The sequence below is a fragment of the Elgaria multicarinata genome, chromosome 1, assembly GCF_023053635.1.
Source record: "Elgaria multicarinata webbii isolate HBS135686 ecotype San Diego chromosome 1, rElgMul1.1.pri, whole genome shotgun sequence".
NCBI lineage: Eukaryota > Metazoa > Chordata > Lepidosauria > Squamata > Anguidae > Elgaria > Elgaria multicarinata.
The window spans coordinates 135,782,074-135,800,270 of record NC_086171.1 but is presented as its reverse complement, the minus strand read 5'-3'; the positions used below and the strand labels follow the sequence as shown (position 1 = coordinate 135,800,270).

Genomic DNA, 18,197 nt, shown 5'->3' with positions numbered 1-18,197 from the left:
TTGAGTTTCCCTTATTATTATTATTATTATTATTTATTTATATAGCACTATCAATGTACATGGTGCTGTACAGAGTAAAACAGTAAATAGCAAGACCCTGCCGCATAGGCTTACAATCTAATAAAATCATAATAAAACAATAAGGAGGGGAAGAGAATGCAAACAGGTACAGGGTAGGGTAAGCAGGCACAGGGTAGGGTAAAACTAACAGTAGAAAGTAACAGTAGAAGTCTGCACAACATCAAGTTTTAAAAGCTTTAGGAAAAAGAAAAGTTTTTAGTTGCAACAAACAGCTTCCTCTTTCTTCACATGCAGAAGAAAGAGGAAGCAGCAACGACCACGTGACCCATTCAGTGGGCATTTTTGTCACACTGCCTTTCCTGCACACAGCAGGAAATGGTGACAAGTTTCGTTTCAATTTTAAAAAAAAACAGATTTACTGGGTCTTATGTTGCCACAGAAAGAAAACCAGGAGTGGGAGACATACGCTATTGTCAAAAGGACCTGTAAAAAAACATGAGTGGCCAGTAACGAGTGTGCGATAAAATGCTCGTCTGGTGAGGCACTTAATCTTAACTATGGAAAGCTTCAAACAAGCCAATTTCAAACCATGTTTTATGAAGCTGGCTTGCTTGAAATTAATTATAGTTAAGATTAACCACAGTTCCAGTTCTCCACAACATCAAAACCATCAAGAGAAACTTTTGGACCCCTCCTTCTGGCTGTGCAGGAAAAAGAGAGGAGAGCAAGTTTGGGCAGGGGGAAGGAAGGCTAGGCTCCTTCATGCCCTGTTATACCACACTTCAAAATGACATCTAAACACATCCTTTGAAAGTACCTAGGTGAAGGGAATCTCCCCTCTCTCATATTGCCTTGTGTCGAATTTCGTAATCAACAAAGTTAGGCTGAGCATATCCATAAGTGAATGCTTGAGGATCTTGCTTACACAATCAAAGGTCAGAATTTGTTATCTCTTTGTCGAAATAACCCAGGGAGAGGGAGAGGGAGGAATGGCTAGGGGCAATGGTTAAGCACCTCCTTCCCTCACATTGCTTTGCTCCACATTCCCCTTCTAAAACTGCTTTAAAAAAAGAAAAGAAAAAAAAAGAAAAGAAAAGGCACATCATGGGTAAGTCACACACATTTGTGTGTAATGGCATTTGTCCCTGAAATAGCTGAAATCAAGAGCATGAAAACTCATCTCCTGTTTTAAAGTAGAGATGGGTCCACTCCATGTGATTCTCTAAAACTCCATGACAGTGCCATTCAGGCATACAAATTATGGGACAAACAGATCAGGCAAAGTGATCAAGTCCACACACACACACACACACACACACACACTTCATACTTTGCAGCTTCCCTGAGATCAGTTACATTCCTTGTTTTTCCTCTTCCATCTTTGAAAGTAGTTTTATTGGCCACAGTCAGTACACCATTTTTAGTGGAGAAATCAGGAAAGCATCGCTTAAGAACTGTAAAAACAAAACAAAACACATTATTTATAGTATACTTTGTTTTCATTACAATGACAACCTCATTGTTCATATCTGACATTCCATTGATTTAAATACTTCAACTGCTTTGTGTTTGCACAGTATTGTCTTACAACAAATACTAGGATGAACTAGCATTTCTGCTGATATTGTTGTAGAGACACAACTAATAGGAGAAGACATGCCTACGTTTCATAAAATTATTAGCTAATGAAATAGTTCATTCTCTATGAACAGCATGACTATCATAATGTTTTTGTTTTATTAATTATGACTTTTGTTAGCTTACTTTGGATATAATAAATTGCTAGATCTTAGCCTTAGCCCATTTTCAATAGAACCTTCCCCATCCACTCCTTAGGTCCAAACTAGACATGGGCCATAGCTAGACGGAGCGAAATCCTGGGGCGATCCCTGGGATCATTCCTGTGCGTTCACATGATGCACAGGGGATCCCGGGATCAGGGAGGGATGATCCCTCCCTTGCCCTGGGATCTCGCCCTACCCTTTGAGCCTGGTTTTTCTGTGGTCTCGGGCTGAGCCTGAGACCACGGAATGTGTAGCCAGGCGCTGCAGTTTGTCCTGGTTCCTCGCGAGGAGCCAGGACCCGTGCATGGGGTGCAGAGCTCCTCAGGAGCACTGCGCCCATCGGGTGGGGGTGGGGGGGAGCGAGGAAAATATTTTAAAAAAAACAAGTTACCTTTTGTGCACGAGCGCTCATGCACATTTTCTCCTTTAAGAAAACAAAAAAAAAAGGCGGGCGCAACGCCTCCCCCTCCAAGGTCGTCATGCACCGTGTGTAAACAGAGGGGGGATCTCGCGATAAAAACATCGTGAGATCTTCACCCCTCCGTCGTGCAATAACAGGTAGGTGTAGCTAAGGCCATGGTGTTAAACTAGTCTTGCAGATTTTTAAAAAAATGCAAGTAGCATCAGTGAGGATGGCTGATAACAATAAGCATGGAGAAGGTATTTAACCCTTTCCTGCCCCCGCTATAGTCCTCCTGACAGAAATCCCTCCTCTGCAGCAACTATTTGTATTCGAAGGAAATCCCCATTGGCATCAGTCAAGGATGTCCAGTGGGCCCTAAAACTTACTTTTTAGAGCAAGGCCACATTATGTTAGTAAGCAATACCAGTGGCCACACAACACAATATCTATGATTTTTTTTAAAAAAAAATGCAGAAGGTTCACGTGGCACAATGACACTCACTTTAGGCAAAAGTCTGACGATCGTACATTTGTACAATGCACCAGTATGGCTAGAACTAATGCCATCAGGCTAGCTTCTCCCCACAACCCTACCTGCAAGGCTTTTGTTGCCTTTCTCCATTCCTATGACTCTCTTTCCAACTTCTTCTCACAATCGGTTTTGATTTATCATTCCCTAATCTAGCTAGCTACTTTAGAATATGGATGTGTTTTTTCAATCCCTGCTGGTGACCACCTGATTACATCTTCAGAAGTATCACATTAACTGTGGAGGAAAAATACCAGACGCTTCAGACCACACTGCTTGTAAACTAGAATATATCAATATTCTCCTAAGCCACTTCTAGCATTTAGTAAAGAAGCCAATTTCTGGCTTTGTTATTACTTCTCTAGCCTACCATTTCTAGTTCCTGTTTCACCTTCATTTATCTACAGTGCAAACAAGCTAATGTGACCATTTAGGACCTCTGTAGCAGCTCCAGGAGCTATTTTGTTTACAAAAACAATGATTTTTTAAAAAGATTTTTTGGGGTACCCCTGAATTTCTGGGGGGGGCGGGGCGGAGACTGCACTGGAGACCGCATGCAGTCCATCAGCCACACGTTGCTCACTGCTGAACAGCATCTTACAGCTTCAGCGCTTCTGAACTTGACCAATTCACACAAGTGCCACGTAAATCTCAACTGAATTTCTCTCTCACTGTCAGTGTCCATGTGTGAAAACAGAAATGCAGTTTTAAATGCAGTTGCGTAAGATTTTCAAATGAACCGGAGTGGATTTACAATTGCATTTACACCTTTCTGTGCTTTTTGTCTCACCTCTCAACAAAAGGATTTTATTTGAAATACATTTTTATTTTCTATACAGATATACGGCTTTCTCTACATTTTAACCTTTCCTCCCAATAAGGAAAGGAAGTGTCTCTTTAGTCACTATGAATAAGTTAATTGCAACAACACATTTTTGCCTCCATAATGATGCTTTTCAGTGCGACAGCTCATTGTTTGCAAAGCTCTGGGATTCATGGCTTGAAATCACTACATCTGCCAACTGCACACAGTATAGTAGAAAAGGGAAAATGCAGGAAAAGGAAAAAAAGATGTCACTGGCTCCATGTAAGAGTTCTCTTTAGCTAGACTGGTAAAGGAAAGGGTGGGGGGAGAGAAAAGAGCAGGGGACAAAGCTGATTCCAAGCAAAGCTCTTTTCTGCCATGGGTGATAGCAAGGTGGAAAGGAAGAAGAAAACACACTGCAGGGGAAAAGAAGCTCAGCAGGATCCACCACACTGCCCAACTGCTGGCTTTGCCTTCCTGAGGGTATCACACACCCCCTCCTCCTCCCTGCCATCGTGAAATGAAAATGATGTAATAACCTTGTTTTCTTCCACGCTCACAGTTATGAAGCTGGAGACGTATTCATTAGTTGCTTGTGTCCTTTTTCCTGCCACCCTCAATCCCTAAGCAATATTTTCTTGCTTAGGGATTGAGGGTGGCAGGAAAAAGGACACAAGCAACTAATGCAAATATTTTCTGAATATTTTCTAAGCAAATATTTTCTGAATATTCCCCTCTTTAAAAGACCATGCCCCCATCTATACGACAACGGGATTGCTCCTCATTGAATATAAACCCGAATTTTCATAGATTCTAATCTAGGCAAAGAGCGTCACACTGCAGCAGTTATTAATGTGCACATACGAAGCTATGGGACGCTAAAGCTTTATTTGTGGAGCTCCGCAGATTCATATAGGAGGAAAACTGAGTGGGGAAAGGAACGAGGCAGCAGACAGGGATATAAGAGGGGGACTGAACACGTCTTCTCCCTCTCGCTGCCCGTTCCCCACTCTTTGTTTTAATTTTAAAAGCTCTGCCTGTAGACCTCCGCTGATTTATATAATTCAACATGAAAATGGTGGGAAGGAACGAGGCAGCCAGAGGAGGATACGATAGGTTGGAAGGTGGGAAATCGGCCAATCACTTTGTCCTGCCCTCAAAGCTATGCCCACATTTCAAAATACGGTTTAACTCCCCCAAGGACACATAACTATAACGCAGTGCAAACTCGAAGGTTGATCCAAAAGTTGTGGTAAATTGTAACTATGAATATGCACATTATCAGGTTAAAAACCCGGCGCTGCGGCGAATGGGCAGCTGCGTCATGTGTCTTGAAACGCAAATCTGTGCATTTAGGTCGGGGTAATGAAGCCGTATAGACATCCCCCGTGTGTGTGCAGAGTACACACTACTGAAGTTCAAAGTCATATTTTAATTAAAATACATTTACTGTATACTTGTTGTGTTTTGTGGTTTTTGAGTTTGCACTGCCCAGAGAGCTTTGGCTGATGGGCAGTATAGAAATGTAATAAATGAATAAATAAAAGTGAGAAGAATGCTTGCCTTGCATGTGTTGTGAAACCAATACGAGGGCCTGCTTCATGCTGTTAGGGGCAAAGTGGGGTTCCATACAGCTCCATAATGGGGCAGGCATTTGAGGTAGGCAAGTGGTCTTGTTCAGCACTAGCTGGAGGAGAGTGCAAGGACATTTAAACTGGGAAAAACCTGTGATGGTGGTACCATCTATTAACTGAAGGGAGGCAAGATTACCAAGTAATAAGGCTTTTAAAAGGCACAGGCGTTTTCAGCCTTTGTTGGGCTTTCCTCTACGTCAGATTTGCCCTATGGTTTGTACTATAACCCTGAGCTCAGGATGTCCCAACAAACAAAGTGCACTAACCTTGCTAGTATTTAGGTCTGACAAAATCATTGCGTATACTATGGGCAGTATCCGACAGGGTGCTTATGCCTCCGCCAATTCTGTAGCACCTCACTGGCACAATGGGGATTTAACACTTCCTAGAGGAAGCGCAAAACAAGTGGAAATGCTCATTTCTGGATGGGAGAGGTTGGCGGAGATCCCTTATGTGAGCTCTGCTGACCTGCCCCGTTCCAGAAAGAACATTTTTGCTCATTTCCAGTTGCGCCTGGAAGTGCTAAATCTCCATTCTGCAAGCGGTGCACATCACTTCCGGAAGGGAAATGGCAACAGAATCGGTGGCGGCATAAACGCCCCATGTCCTGTGACAGTAATTTATACAGCACAAATCTCAGATACTCACAAGGCCGACTTGGAATGATCATAGAGGGGCAATCTTCATCACGCATAACTTGGGCCACAGACTAGAAAACAAAGCAAAAACATATGACAGAAATTGTCACCTGAAAAATGAACTATACGTAAATATTTCCATTAAAAATCTTTGGGGGTTATTTTAAAAATAAATAAAAAATCTAAATTATTTGATCAAGAGCTCAGAGGAGCACTTAAATGAGAAATATGGAAGATCCATGTCTCTCTGGCATCCTGCTAACATTAAAAACGAAATAGTAGGTTTCAAGGCATGCTTTTGAACAGAGAATGCTTCAGCAGGTGGCTTTGTCTTTATCTCAGACAGAACAAAATTACCTTTTTACACAATTAGCATAATTAACTTAAGGCTGTAATCAGGACTCAGTAAGGGGTGTTCAGTATGAGAAGAATATTAAAGTAGGCTTCATTAAAAAAAAACAGCAACAAAGTTGCTTCGAACTTATGATGTGATTGTGAGGTTAATTAATCAATTCTCATAATGAACACCCACTCCCTTATTCCATGATTGAAACAAGCAATTGCAGATGAATTCCTATACCAAACCATATGTAAAATCACATGCCTGCTAATTCACATGTAAAATCTGAAATAGCTACTCTCCTCTTCCTAGCTGCTTGACTAGCTTCCCCCATCAAAGCATCCATGGAACCCTGCTGCAGCACATATGAGTGTTTTGAAAGCCTGTTTTTCTGCAAAGCGTAGCACCAGCTGAGGCTTCCATCGCATACCATCTTAATTTCTCCAGAGTACCTCTAGGTCCATGTACTCACAACAATTTCTAAATGTGCTCATGGGCTGAAAAGACCTGGAAACATTTGCCCTGGGAACCTCAAGCCTCAATAAATTAATCACCATAGAAAAGCCATTAAATCTGGCTGAAATCTTTTGGGATGACCCAGGACTCAGAGGCTAATTACATGGTTAAATGCCAATATGTGTCTCAGTACCCCTGACACATGGCAACTTCGGGATGGAGAAAATAGAATGGAGAAACAGCCAAAAGGAACTGCTATCTCACTACCACCCCTCCCGTTCCAAATTCATGTTTCCCCTTTGTTTGGGTCCGTCTCTCCCCTCCCCCCCGCCCCAGGTTATAGCTGTTTAAATGTTTTGAAGCAGAGAGTCAATTTAAGTCAGTTAAGGCCAGTTCCTATTTATAAAGGCAGATCTCTATTCCATTACACTTAGATTCTCACTGTGCAAGGGGACAGACTTGTGTTGTTGTTATCCCACCATTTTTCCTCCTTCAGGGAATCCAGGGCAACTCACATAGTCCTCCTCATCTCCATACTATTCTCACAAAATCCCTGTGAGGTAGGTTAGGCTGAGAATCAGTGTCTGGCCCAAAGTTATCTAGTGAGCTTCATGACTGATTGGGGATTAGAACCTGGATCTCCCTTGTCCCAGTCCAACATTCTAACCAATAGACCATACTGGCTGACACATTGTCAAATGACTTGTGAATGCAGTGTTTGCTTAAAGAAAAAGACTTAGGAATTTATTTTGTGCTATTCCAGATAGTTCACTATATTAAAGTAGAAATATATGTAATGGCTATAATGGGCAATTCTGTAGCAAAGGAATAGATTTAGGGTCTAGTAACCATGCAGAGAAAGGTGGGACAGCTAGTAGAGTTCTCATATGGAAGACTTTTCTGTAGTATTTCACTCTCCAGGTGGAAGAATTACATTTTTAACACTTCCCTACATTAAAAAACCCACCTCCCTACAAGTAGTAAACTAGCACAGGAGAGAAATTAGACTAGAATCGTTCTCCCCTATATGCTAGTTTTAACTTACATGGAAGTTTTTCCCCTTTATTTTTTAGGAAGGGAATATTTTAAAAATGGTATTCCTGAGTGAACTAAAGCCATCTTGCAATTTTGACAGCTCAGTCTGATGAATGCATATGATGCATCTGATGTATGCGGCTTGCAGACCAATGTATTTTATTATAATGTCATTTTGTTGCTCCATCCCCTTTTCGGAGAATGCTCAATCAAATTCAATTGGGAATGCCCCATGATGACGCAGTGTCTTATTCTTGGTCATGCATATGGTCAGCTGGGTTTGGGTCATTTATTTATGTCGAACTGGTTTGCATGTGACGACAACCCAGAGTATGGCTTATTGCCTCAACTATCACAAGACTGAGGACAAAGATTTTACACAGAGCAATTCTAAGGGTTGTATGTGTGTAGTGAGAACCTGTGGTGGAGAAAAAACAACTTCCTAAGCAAAAGGACCCTCCATTTTGGCCTTTTGAAAATGTTCCCCTACCACTGATACTAATAGCCGCTCAGCATAACAGGGGAATGAAGCAGACCCACAGCCTCCCCAACATCTGTTCTTTTGGTCCTATTTTCTACAGAGTACTGTGAGTTGCACAGTAACAGTGGTAACAGGGTTTGTTTGGTTTTTCCACAGCCCTGGAGAAGGTTCCAGTGGTGGACCTCACTTTCAGCCTGCAGAGAGGGAGGTCCACAGCACCCACTGGAGGATGAGAAAGTTATACTATCAGAGTAGTAAGACAAAGAAAAAAGAAAAAAAAAGAAGAAGCCCACCAGCCCCCTCAGCTGTCCTTCCCAGGAGTTTAGTCTTGCTCCCTTAAAATATATAAAAATAGCATTTTAGTTATAAAATATACCAATAAAAAACCCATATTACCCTTCATGGCCATATTGGAGTAAACAAAATTTGCACCAGGATTTGTTTCATTGTAACCAATAACTGTGGGTGGGGAGCAGTACAACTGTGCAGATATAGACTTGACAAGGATTGTACTAATTCTGGATGATAAAAGGTATTGTTCAGACTATAATACATCTCTATACTCACCTTCCGTGGCTTATTAAAACCAGGCTTGCAAAACTGTCTGTAGTACTCCCAGTAATTTCTGTAGGAAGATTGCATTTCTATGTAGGTTGCAAACCTGTCTGGGCACTTTGACACACAAAGCTTTAAGACAAGAAAAATACACACTGATCGAAGCAGCACTGGAGGATGAGAAAGTTATACTATCAGAGCAGTAAGACAAAAAAAAATTGCCATATCTGGGAGTACACCATTTTATCAGATTGCCTGCTTAGCACAGCACTTAGAAGCAGACACAGTCATTTTTCCCCTTCCCCCCCCCCCCCCATCGCAGTCTCTAGTTAAACAAGTGAGTGGAGGCAGTTTGAAACCCACTCCCTCCCCACCCCAGCCACAGAATCTTTCCAAGTCTTTCTGCCTTTTGGAAAGATCAGAAATACAATTTAAAAAGTAATTAAAATGAAGTTCTTGGATAAAATATTTTTCTCAAGATTTCCAAGTAACCTATGAAGGCAATTCAATGTATAGCCATGTGGTGTAGCTTGCACACAGCATACAAGCACTGTTCAATAATGACTGTAACAGTTGAAATTGTTTTACCCTTTTATAGGGCAAGTGCAATCCGCTTTCAGTTTCAATAGCTCAATCAAAAGTAAAGTAAATTTGCATTACTTTAAGGTTCCACAAGGGTTAAGACCAGGCTATGCCTTTTTTCAGGGCACAACTCTTTCTAAAATCATAATACCTGAAAACCTAGATTACATAGATTGCTTGGGTTTATGTTCTAATCCCAATATCCATTGCATGCGCAGATAATTATTTCGGATGAGTGAGATACATAATTTCAATGCAAAGAGATTTGTTGTATCTTAATTTTGTACATGCCTTTTTTTTGAAGAGGCAATATAAATCAAATATATTAGGACATTAAATAATTTGCATGCTGTAATTATATATCATTCTAGCTTTCCCCCCCTAGACATTCCAAAAAAATAATTCACATATATAATTCATTTGTAAAGTGTGTGTTTAAGAATGCAGTAAAGCTAAATAATACCGCTATTTAAATTATCAAATTCATTTTTTCTATTAGTGACCTCTTCCCATTTTTTAAAAAATTAAGATGTGACATAAAAGTGAAGAAATAACTCAAAATAATTAAATGAAATCACATTTGTTTAATTACATAAACGTTTTAGAGTTTTCAACATTGTACATGTATCATAAATGAAAGGAAGAATAATTAAATTTGATTTTCAGATTTTAAGAAGTATGTCCACTTTTATCTGTAATTCAAGTATTGCCAAATCATACATGCAGTTTATAATCATACCTACAGTGCTCAGTGGATTGCACCTGTGGTATCACTCATTCTTCCAACACCTGATGAGATCTATTGGAAGCACCAATACCCCAAAATAATTAAGTTAGAATTACTCCCCTACATGGTCATGTAGCGTAATGTACTTAACTATTCACTCAAAAATTGTGGGATAAACTCAAACTCTTCTTAAGAATATTTCACTTCTATATTTAGGGTTGGATCCAGACTACCCATGAGGGAACTCTGCCCATGGGACACAGTCATTGGAGAAAGGGGAGGAGCTGATTTTTACTTATTCCCCCTTCAGCACACTCTTGGAGAGCCAGGGGACCCTCCAGAATAGTGTGGAAGGTGGCACTGGGGCAGCAGGGAGAATTGGGGAAAAATCACCTGCACTTTTCCTCCAGTGACGAGTTTCCACTGGATCTTAGTGGAAGGGTCTGGACCCAACCTATAGAAATTTCCATCTTACGCCATAATCTGCAGCCCAATACTTTGATTTAATTTACTAATTTAAGCAGGGGTTTAATTGTGCTAAATAATTTTAAACCTGGATATCAACTTAATTGGGGATTATCCAAACCATGTGGCTCAATAGTAATAAGCACTGGCCTTTACACTAGGCTAAATTGTCAAAAGTTACATGCAAAGGCTAGGATCCCAAGATACATGTATAGTGTTCCTTTTCCGATCCTCTTCTAACAGTAGTCTCCCCCATAACAACTTCCCTACCCAATAAGGCACAAGGGACTTCTACAAGAAGGAAGTGTTGTCCTCCCCAAGAGCAGAAGCCCTTCCTTACAGAGGATTGTTATGTTATACAGTAGTATAACCATAATGTTACTAAGTACCTCCCAGGAGTTATAGTTAATGATCATCCAAGACATCTGGGGTCAATATTGTAACACCATAATTTTACTATAAGCAAACATGTTATTTATTCCCCTCCAGTGTGTATGGTACTGATAGCCAACATTCAAGAACTGATTAGTTGATCCAAATGGTGGCTTTAGTAATGTGACGAATCAGCAGCATCGATCCATATCATAACGCTGTTAATTTCTAGAGACAAAAGGGCTGGTTGGCTATTCAAAAGAAAGTTTACATTTTTCAAATGTACTTCGTGGGGGAAAGGAAAACAACCCTTGGAAATCTGTCAAATTAATTGTTTCCAAGTCACTTCAAACAATACTAGTGCATAGACATATACATGGAAGAATGACTGATAGTCACAAAAAATGAAGCCTGCCCTCAAATATTTTCTTTTCTCCCCTCCCCCTCTTGAAATATGTTGAACAATCATATTCAAAACGGATAAGCCACTTAGTTGTCCAAATTATTGGACAGTGTTTTGTATTTCCTTTGGGAATTTGTATGGGTGTGTACAGATGCACACATACACTGTACTTACACCCAACATTAGCATTTACTTTCTCCTTTACCCCACAATAATTGCTCAGCTTAGAAGTAGCTATACAAAAAGATAATTCATGTGTTCTTACTGCCTGTTACATACCTGTGTTGTAGGGCACTGTAGGTTTATTAGCACTATAGGGCTGGCACATTTCAGAATGTTAAAGTAAAACAAAATTGTCTTGTTCCTACAGAAAAATGGATAAAAAATTATTAATTTCACTTTATGGATATTTACTTCACAGTATGTATGAATACATAATATACACATCTTTCAGTCAGATACTACTTCAAAATTCAGGGTAGTCATGAAGACTAAGAAAAATAAAACTTCAGAGAACTTGCACTTATTCATATTAGCACATACAATGTCTAATATTGGGGAGGTTGACATTTCCCTGTGAAATAGGTCAGAACGGCACCTGCTACGTTAAACCTGTCCTAGATCTCACAGGTTAAGGCTTTGATACCTATCCAAACAGTACTTCTACTGTACAGTAAATCTATCATGCACATATAGTAGTTGTCCAACACACTCTATACCGTAAAATGCAGCTAGTGGCTTTTTTATATTAATCACAAGGTGGCACTAAAAATCAATCAACAGTTTGTTTGCATATGGAAACCTGTGGATTAGATAAAATTCCAGGAATCTTCTATCATGAGTACAAGTATGGACTTTATGGACAGCACGCACTACAGATATAAGTGGGTTTATGAAGGGGTTAAAAAGTTAAACGATTCAGAGGCAAAGCATAGAACAGGCTTCCATTAACAATAGCAGTGACCTCGAGAAAGGATGGAGATAAAGAGCCACTTTCACATTTATCCCCGCTAACTAGAAAATTAAATAGTGTGTGAGGAAGACTGATAGCATGTGCCTCTATTTACACTTTGCTGACTATATGCTTTCTCCAGCCTCTACCAATGACTCTGAACTGTGTGACTTGGAACACACAAAGAAGCCATAGAGGACATATATGGTGATTAGGTAACTAGGGCCCTTTCTACACCTAAGGATTATCCTAGGAAAATGGAGGGATCGTCCCTGTGTGTCATTTGGATGCACAGAGATGATCCCGGGACGATCGCAGGGGAAAAGGCAGGTGTAGAAATAGCCTAGGACTCTTGGAAAATTTAGGTTCAGGCAATTCTACTTTAGTACAACTATGGAAACTTGATAATCCAATTCATATAATTGGCTAGTAGTTTACTTTGGAACTGAAATGTTTGCTAGCTGATGACAGCAATACAGGAAAAACTCAAGAATAAATATTTAGAACAGTAAGAACCAGCCACACCGGCTTTTCTCTTTTGTAGGTAGGCTGTATTTCATGCTAGTATGAATGCAAAATAAATTTAGGGCTTACATAGAGATTAACAAATAGATGGATTAAGATGCATAGGAGCTCCCTAGAGTGGGAGCTCTGATGGTAACACAAGATGGAATTAATTCTATATTATTGTAGTTCAGTCCCTGCCATCTCCAAGATCTATGAATGCTGCAGTATTTTTTAAATATCACATCTTCTAAAATATTTACTTGGCGTAATATTTGTTTGAAACCATTTTGAACATTTATTTACATTTTATTGTTGCAAGTCAAGGCACTCCAAAGAGCAATGATACAAAGATTAGCATCCATCTCCAAATTTAATTTCCCACAAGGTGGGCAGCTTCTGGATTTGAAAAAAACCATCAATCTGAAATCCATGTCAACTATATGTCAATCTGTCAGTCTTCACCTAAGGTTTTTACTTGAATCATTTTATTATTGACTCCCAGGTGGTTTTTCAAAATGTTACCTTCACATGTGGTTATAATCATCATTATAAATCTACATTTAATAACATTAATGAACACATACAAATAACGTGTGGTCTACTCTCGCTGTCTTGACTTTCTCTCTAGTAACTCTGCTCTGGATCCCTTTCAATCTGGATTCCGTCCTTTGCATTCCACTGAAACAGCCCTTACCAAGATCACCAATGATCTTCTCACTGCCAAGTCTAAGGGCCATTATTCCGTCCTTATTCTCCTTGATCTAACTGCAGCCTTTGACACGGTTGATCACGATCTTCTCTTAGATTCCCTCCATGACCTTGGACTCTGTGGCTCTGTCTATAACTGGTTCGCCTCCTATCTAGAGGGTCGCTCCTTCAGCGTGTCGGCTAACGGCAGCTCGTCCTCCTCCTTTCCCCTTTCAGTAGGGGTTCCGCAAGGCTCGGTGCTTGGCCCGCTGCTGTTTTCTCTATACATGCTGCCCTTGGGTAAACTTATTCAATCTCATGGCCTCCAATATCACCTGTATGCCGATGACACACAACTATACCTCTCATCTCCGGAACTTTCTCCTGATGTCCACGATCGTATCTCAGCATGTCTTTCAGATATCTCAGCCTGGCTGCTTCATCGCCGTTTGAAACTCAATATGGCAAAAACTGAACTGCTTGTTTTTCCTCCTAAACCTTCTCCTCATCTCTCATTCTCTCTTACTGTCAACGATGTCACGCTTACTCCGGTCAAGGAAACTCGTAGCCTTGGCTTTATATTTGATTCCTCGCTCTCCTTTATTCCTCATATCAAGGCAGTAGCTAAATCTTGTCGTTTCTTCCTGTATAATATTGCCAGGATTCGACCATTTTTGTCTGTCTCTTCTGCCAAGACTCTCGTTCACGCACTGGTTATCTCTCGGTTGGACTACTGCAACCTCCTCCTCTCTGGCCTCCCCTCATCTCACATCAGTCCGCTGGTCTCTGTCCACCACTCTGCCGCTAAGATCATCTTCCTGGCCCGCCGCTCTGACCATGTCACTCCGCTTCTGAAATCTCTTCATTGGCTCCCAATTCATTCCAGAATCCAATATAAACTTCTCCTGTTGACCTTCAAAGCTTTTCACGGTCTAGCTCCTGCCTATCTCTCCTCTCTCATCTCACACTATTGCCCCGCTCGTGCTCTTCGCTCCTCTGATGCCATGCTTCTTGCCTGCCCAAGGGTCTCTACTTCCCTTGCTCGGCTTCGCCCATTTTCCTCTGCTGCCCCTCATGCCTGGAATGCTCTTCCAGAACACCTGAGAACTACCAACTCAATCACAGCTTTTAAAACACAGCTAAAAACTTTTCTTTTCCCTATAGCTTTTAAACTTTGAGTTTGTTCTGACTCTATACTGTTAGCTTCACCCTTCCCGGTGCCTGTTTACACTTCCCTGTGACTGTTTGCATTCTCTTTCCCTCCTTATTGTTTACTACAACTTTATTAGATTGTAAGCCTATGCGGCAGGGTCTTGCTATTTACTGTGTTATCTGTACAGCACCATGTACATCGATGGTGCTATATAAATAAATAATAATAATAATAATAATAATGGCAGCTGAAAAAATTGTGTAAATCCCCCCACCCTACCAATGAATAGGATGTAATCTTATGCATGTTTAGGCAGAAATAAATCCTACAACTCCCAGCTGGGATGCTGGGAAATGTAGGATTTATTTCTGTCTAAACCTTCATACGATTGTGCCCTTAGGGGGAAACCCCCACATCTTAAAATGCAAATTTATATGACCCATACAGCTCTTCTAACCTCACAGTACTCCATGTGAAGTGGGGTGACATGTGAAGATGTCAACCTAGGATACTGTCCCAGTGTCCCACTCAGAAAAAGCACTCTTATATTTAATTTGGCCTGAATAGCTCTTTCTGGCATACAAACTCAAAAATGAAGCAGCATTTTTCAGGCCAAAAATAGTGCATGAGATATTCTTGTGGTGCTTCTAATATGGCTGTTCCCACTGCACCTTTCCCACAAGCTGTTGTTTTATTTTATTTATATACTACTTTTTCCCATCCCAAGAAAACCACAAGGCAGTTCACAATAAGTAACATCATTATCATCATCATCATCATCATCATCATAATTATTTTCACCAATTGCTTCCTTTGGTATCTTATTCCAATATCAACAACTCCTTTATTGTGTCACTGTGATTCTATAGGGTCCAAAGTATAGTTATATTTGGGGGAGGCATAAAAATTATCTACCAAGATGAATGTTGCCCACCAACTACCCAACTCCAAATAGTATCTATTTAGCAGTGCTAAAATTTTACTTGGTGTTGAACCATTACTGTTGTTCAGGGATGATGACAAAAAGCTGAAAATGATTTCAGAGGGTAACTATGAAGTTAAAATTATCCTAGAAAAATTGGGGGAAGGAAAACGTGTTACAGTCTCCAAAAATGCAAAGGATTTCTGAATGAAGCAAGGGAATAATTATTTATCCTTGCCAGCAGGCGTTAGCAAGGAATAAGATACCAAAGGAAGCAATTGGTAAAAATCGCAGAAGTAATGGATTACTCATTAGAAACAATAAATATAAGAAAGTTTAGAAATGCGTTAAAGCTACAATCTTCTATACACTTACCTGGAACATATGTCTGAGTAGTCATGTATAAGATTGCACTGTTAGGCTGCCTGGGTTTAGAATGAAAGCAAATACTGACTGGGTTCAGATGACTTGATAATCAATGGTGGGATAAATAGTCAACGGTGTTATTGTGTTGTCTGTCGGGACTTTTTCACACCACAGTTGGTTATTCAGCTGAAATAACCAACGCAAATAACCAATGCTGTGTAGAGTTGATTATTTGAGCAACCATTGCTCAAATAATCAAAGATTACAGCTAAACTCAAAGGGTACAGGGAATTTTGAGCAGATAAAACAGTGCGGATTTCCGTCCCTGGCTGTACTACACCACTGCTGATGAACCACTGAGCTCATGTCAGTTGTATGAGTCTATGGAGCTGTTTGGGACACTCAAAACTTGTAGGGAAATTACATGCAGTTGAACTACAGAGCGAAACTATGAGTGGCTCCTCTCTCAGAGTCCAGACCAGAGACTGTAGAAATTTCTAGTCATAAAAAAAGATTTATTATTTTAAGCTAAAAGTAGCAAACAGCAAGAATTCTCCCTTGCTATTTTCAGCAGCTGGCATGTGGTACCTGCTGTGCAGAGGGGTGGGTAGTTTACAGAAATGAGATGCAATCTGCAGTACTTAGGAATTATTTTTCTCTTAGGAATGACATAATGATTTCTCAGGGGACATCTCAATTAAATATTCCAACTTACGCTGACTAGTCAGATCCAATGCATTTCATAAAGTGTGGTTTTCTAATGAATCTTGGGTTCATGATGTAATCATATTTTACTGATTTATTGTCTTCAGACTGCACAATAGTTTTTCTTTGATCTTTCAGCATTTTATAAATCTTAATTGGACATAGAGAAACCCAGTGATGGAAGGCAGGGTGGGTCCTTCTTCAGCCTTCCAGTAAAGCTTCTAGGAGTGAGAGCGCTAATGCTTCATTTCTGATGCATATGTCATGAAAGGTGAAGCCAAACAAATGTTTCAGTACTCACTCATTAGGCGTGTCCTTTTGACCGCAGAACTGCCCATAGCTGTCAGTTGGGTAAGCCACTTTTCTGGGGTCACCATGTACCCAGGCTGTGAAGAAAAGAAGAAGAAGAAGAAGAAGAAGAAGAAGAAGAAGAAGAAGAAGAAGAAGAAGAAGAAGAAGAAGAAGAAGATTAGAGCTATTTCATAGCTCATTTTCTCCATCCAGCAGCTTTGCTTGGAATTAAAGTTTGCTAGTCATTAAAATGCACTGCCTGACATGTACCATTTTAACCTCTTTCAATAGCTACTGAAGACTATTGATTTTTCTTAAACAGTAGATTTTTTTTTTTTTAATGAAAAAGTATGGATGAAAACGTTTCTCTCTCCCGGATTTTTCCCCCCAACAGGATACATCTGGCTTAGAGCCAGCATATGAGGTAATGCACTTAGAAAATAACGGTTATTAAAACGAGGACAGGGAAGCATTACAAAAGCTTTGTTGGCATAAAGCCATACAATAGTATTGAACCAAGCCAGACAAACAAAACCACCTTCACTCTCGCTTCTGAGCTTCTTTCTGTACACTGAATTGCACGAGCCACTTAAAATGTACTTTCAAACCCAAGTTTATGTAAATTACTTTGAACTTGCTCTTTGTATAATTGCCACGTTGTCACATTTATCTTGATTTTGTACTGTTTAAATTTGGAAACACTCAAAACGAAATGCTCTCCAAGGTCATTGGCACAGCAGCACTCTTGACATTGGAGTGACAGAGCACGAAGACGCAAAGGCCTATATGAAACTGTTAGCCCTTGTGTTCTGGAGGTGGTAGGGCCCAAAGAAATAAGCTAACACTGACTCTAAACAGCCAAATGTTGTTTTGCACAAAAGGATTAAATGGGGATGGTTCTTTTCCATCTTTGGTTAACTGTCAATATTAAAGCATCTTTCATTCATTTTACTTCCATTTCTGTTACATCGCTTTTATAACTGTGTCCAAAATCCATTATGTCAGGGTTTCACAAAATCATTACCACGTGAGCAGTTCTTGACTGCTGCTGGTAGTGTCAATTTATTCTAATTCCAGATTTTAAAGCATTTACCTTCTTTTTCATCCTTTTATGAAACTTGAGAACTACAAGTTCAATCGCAGCTTTTAAAGCTCAGCTAAAAACTTTTCTTTTTCCTAAAGCTTTTAAAACTTGAATTGTTCTGACTTTTATACTGCCTGTTTGGTGCATTCTCTTCCCCTCCTTATTGCTTTACTATGATTTTATTAGAATGTAAGCCTATGTGGCAGGGTCTTGCTATTTATTGTTTTACTCTGTACAGCACCATGTACATTAATGGTGCTATATAAATAATAATAATAATAATAATAATAATAATAATAA

General features: G+C 40.0%; 1 protein-coding gene across 4 annotated transcripts in view; it reads right to left on the bottom strand.

Annotated features, from left to right (window-relative positions):
* The window catches only part of SLC44A5 (solute carrier family 44 member 5), a 211,144-nt gene that overhangs the window by 37,839 nt on the left and 155,108 nt on the right, over nt 1-18,197 (bottom strand). For all 4 annotated transcript variants that reach the window (XM_063137339.1, XM_063137322.1, XM_063137348.1 and 1 more), the window contains exons 4-8: nt 16,824-16,908; nt 11,510-11,594; nt 8,694-8,813; nt 5,825-5,885; nt 1,352-1,475 (exon numbers count right to left, since the gene is read on the bottom strand). In XM_063137339.1, coding sequence (XP_062993409.1) covers nt 1,352-1,475; nt 5,825-5,885; nt 8,694-8,813; nt 11,510-11,594; nt 16,824-16,908 — 475 coding nt within the window. The remainder of the gene's footprint in view (nt 1-1,351; nt 1,476-5,824; nt 5,886-8,693; nt 8,814-11,509; nt 11,595-16,823; nt 16,909-18,197) is intronic.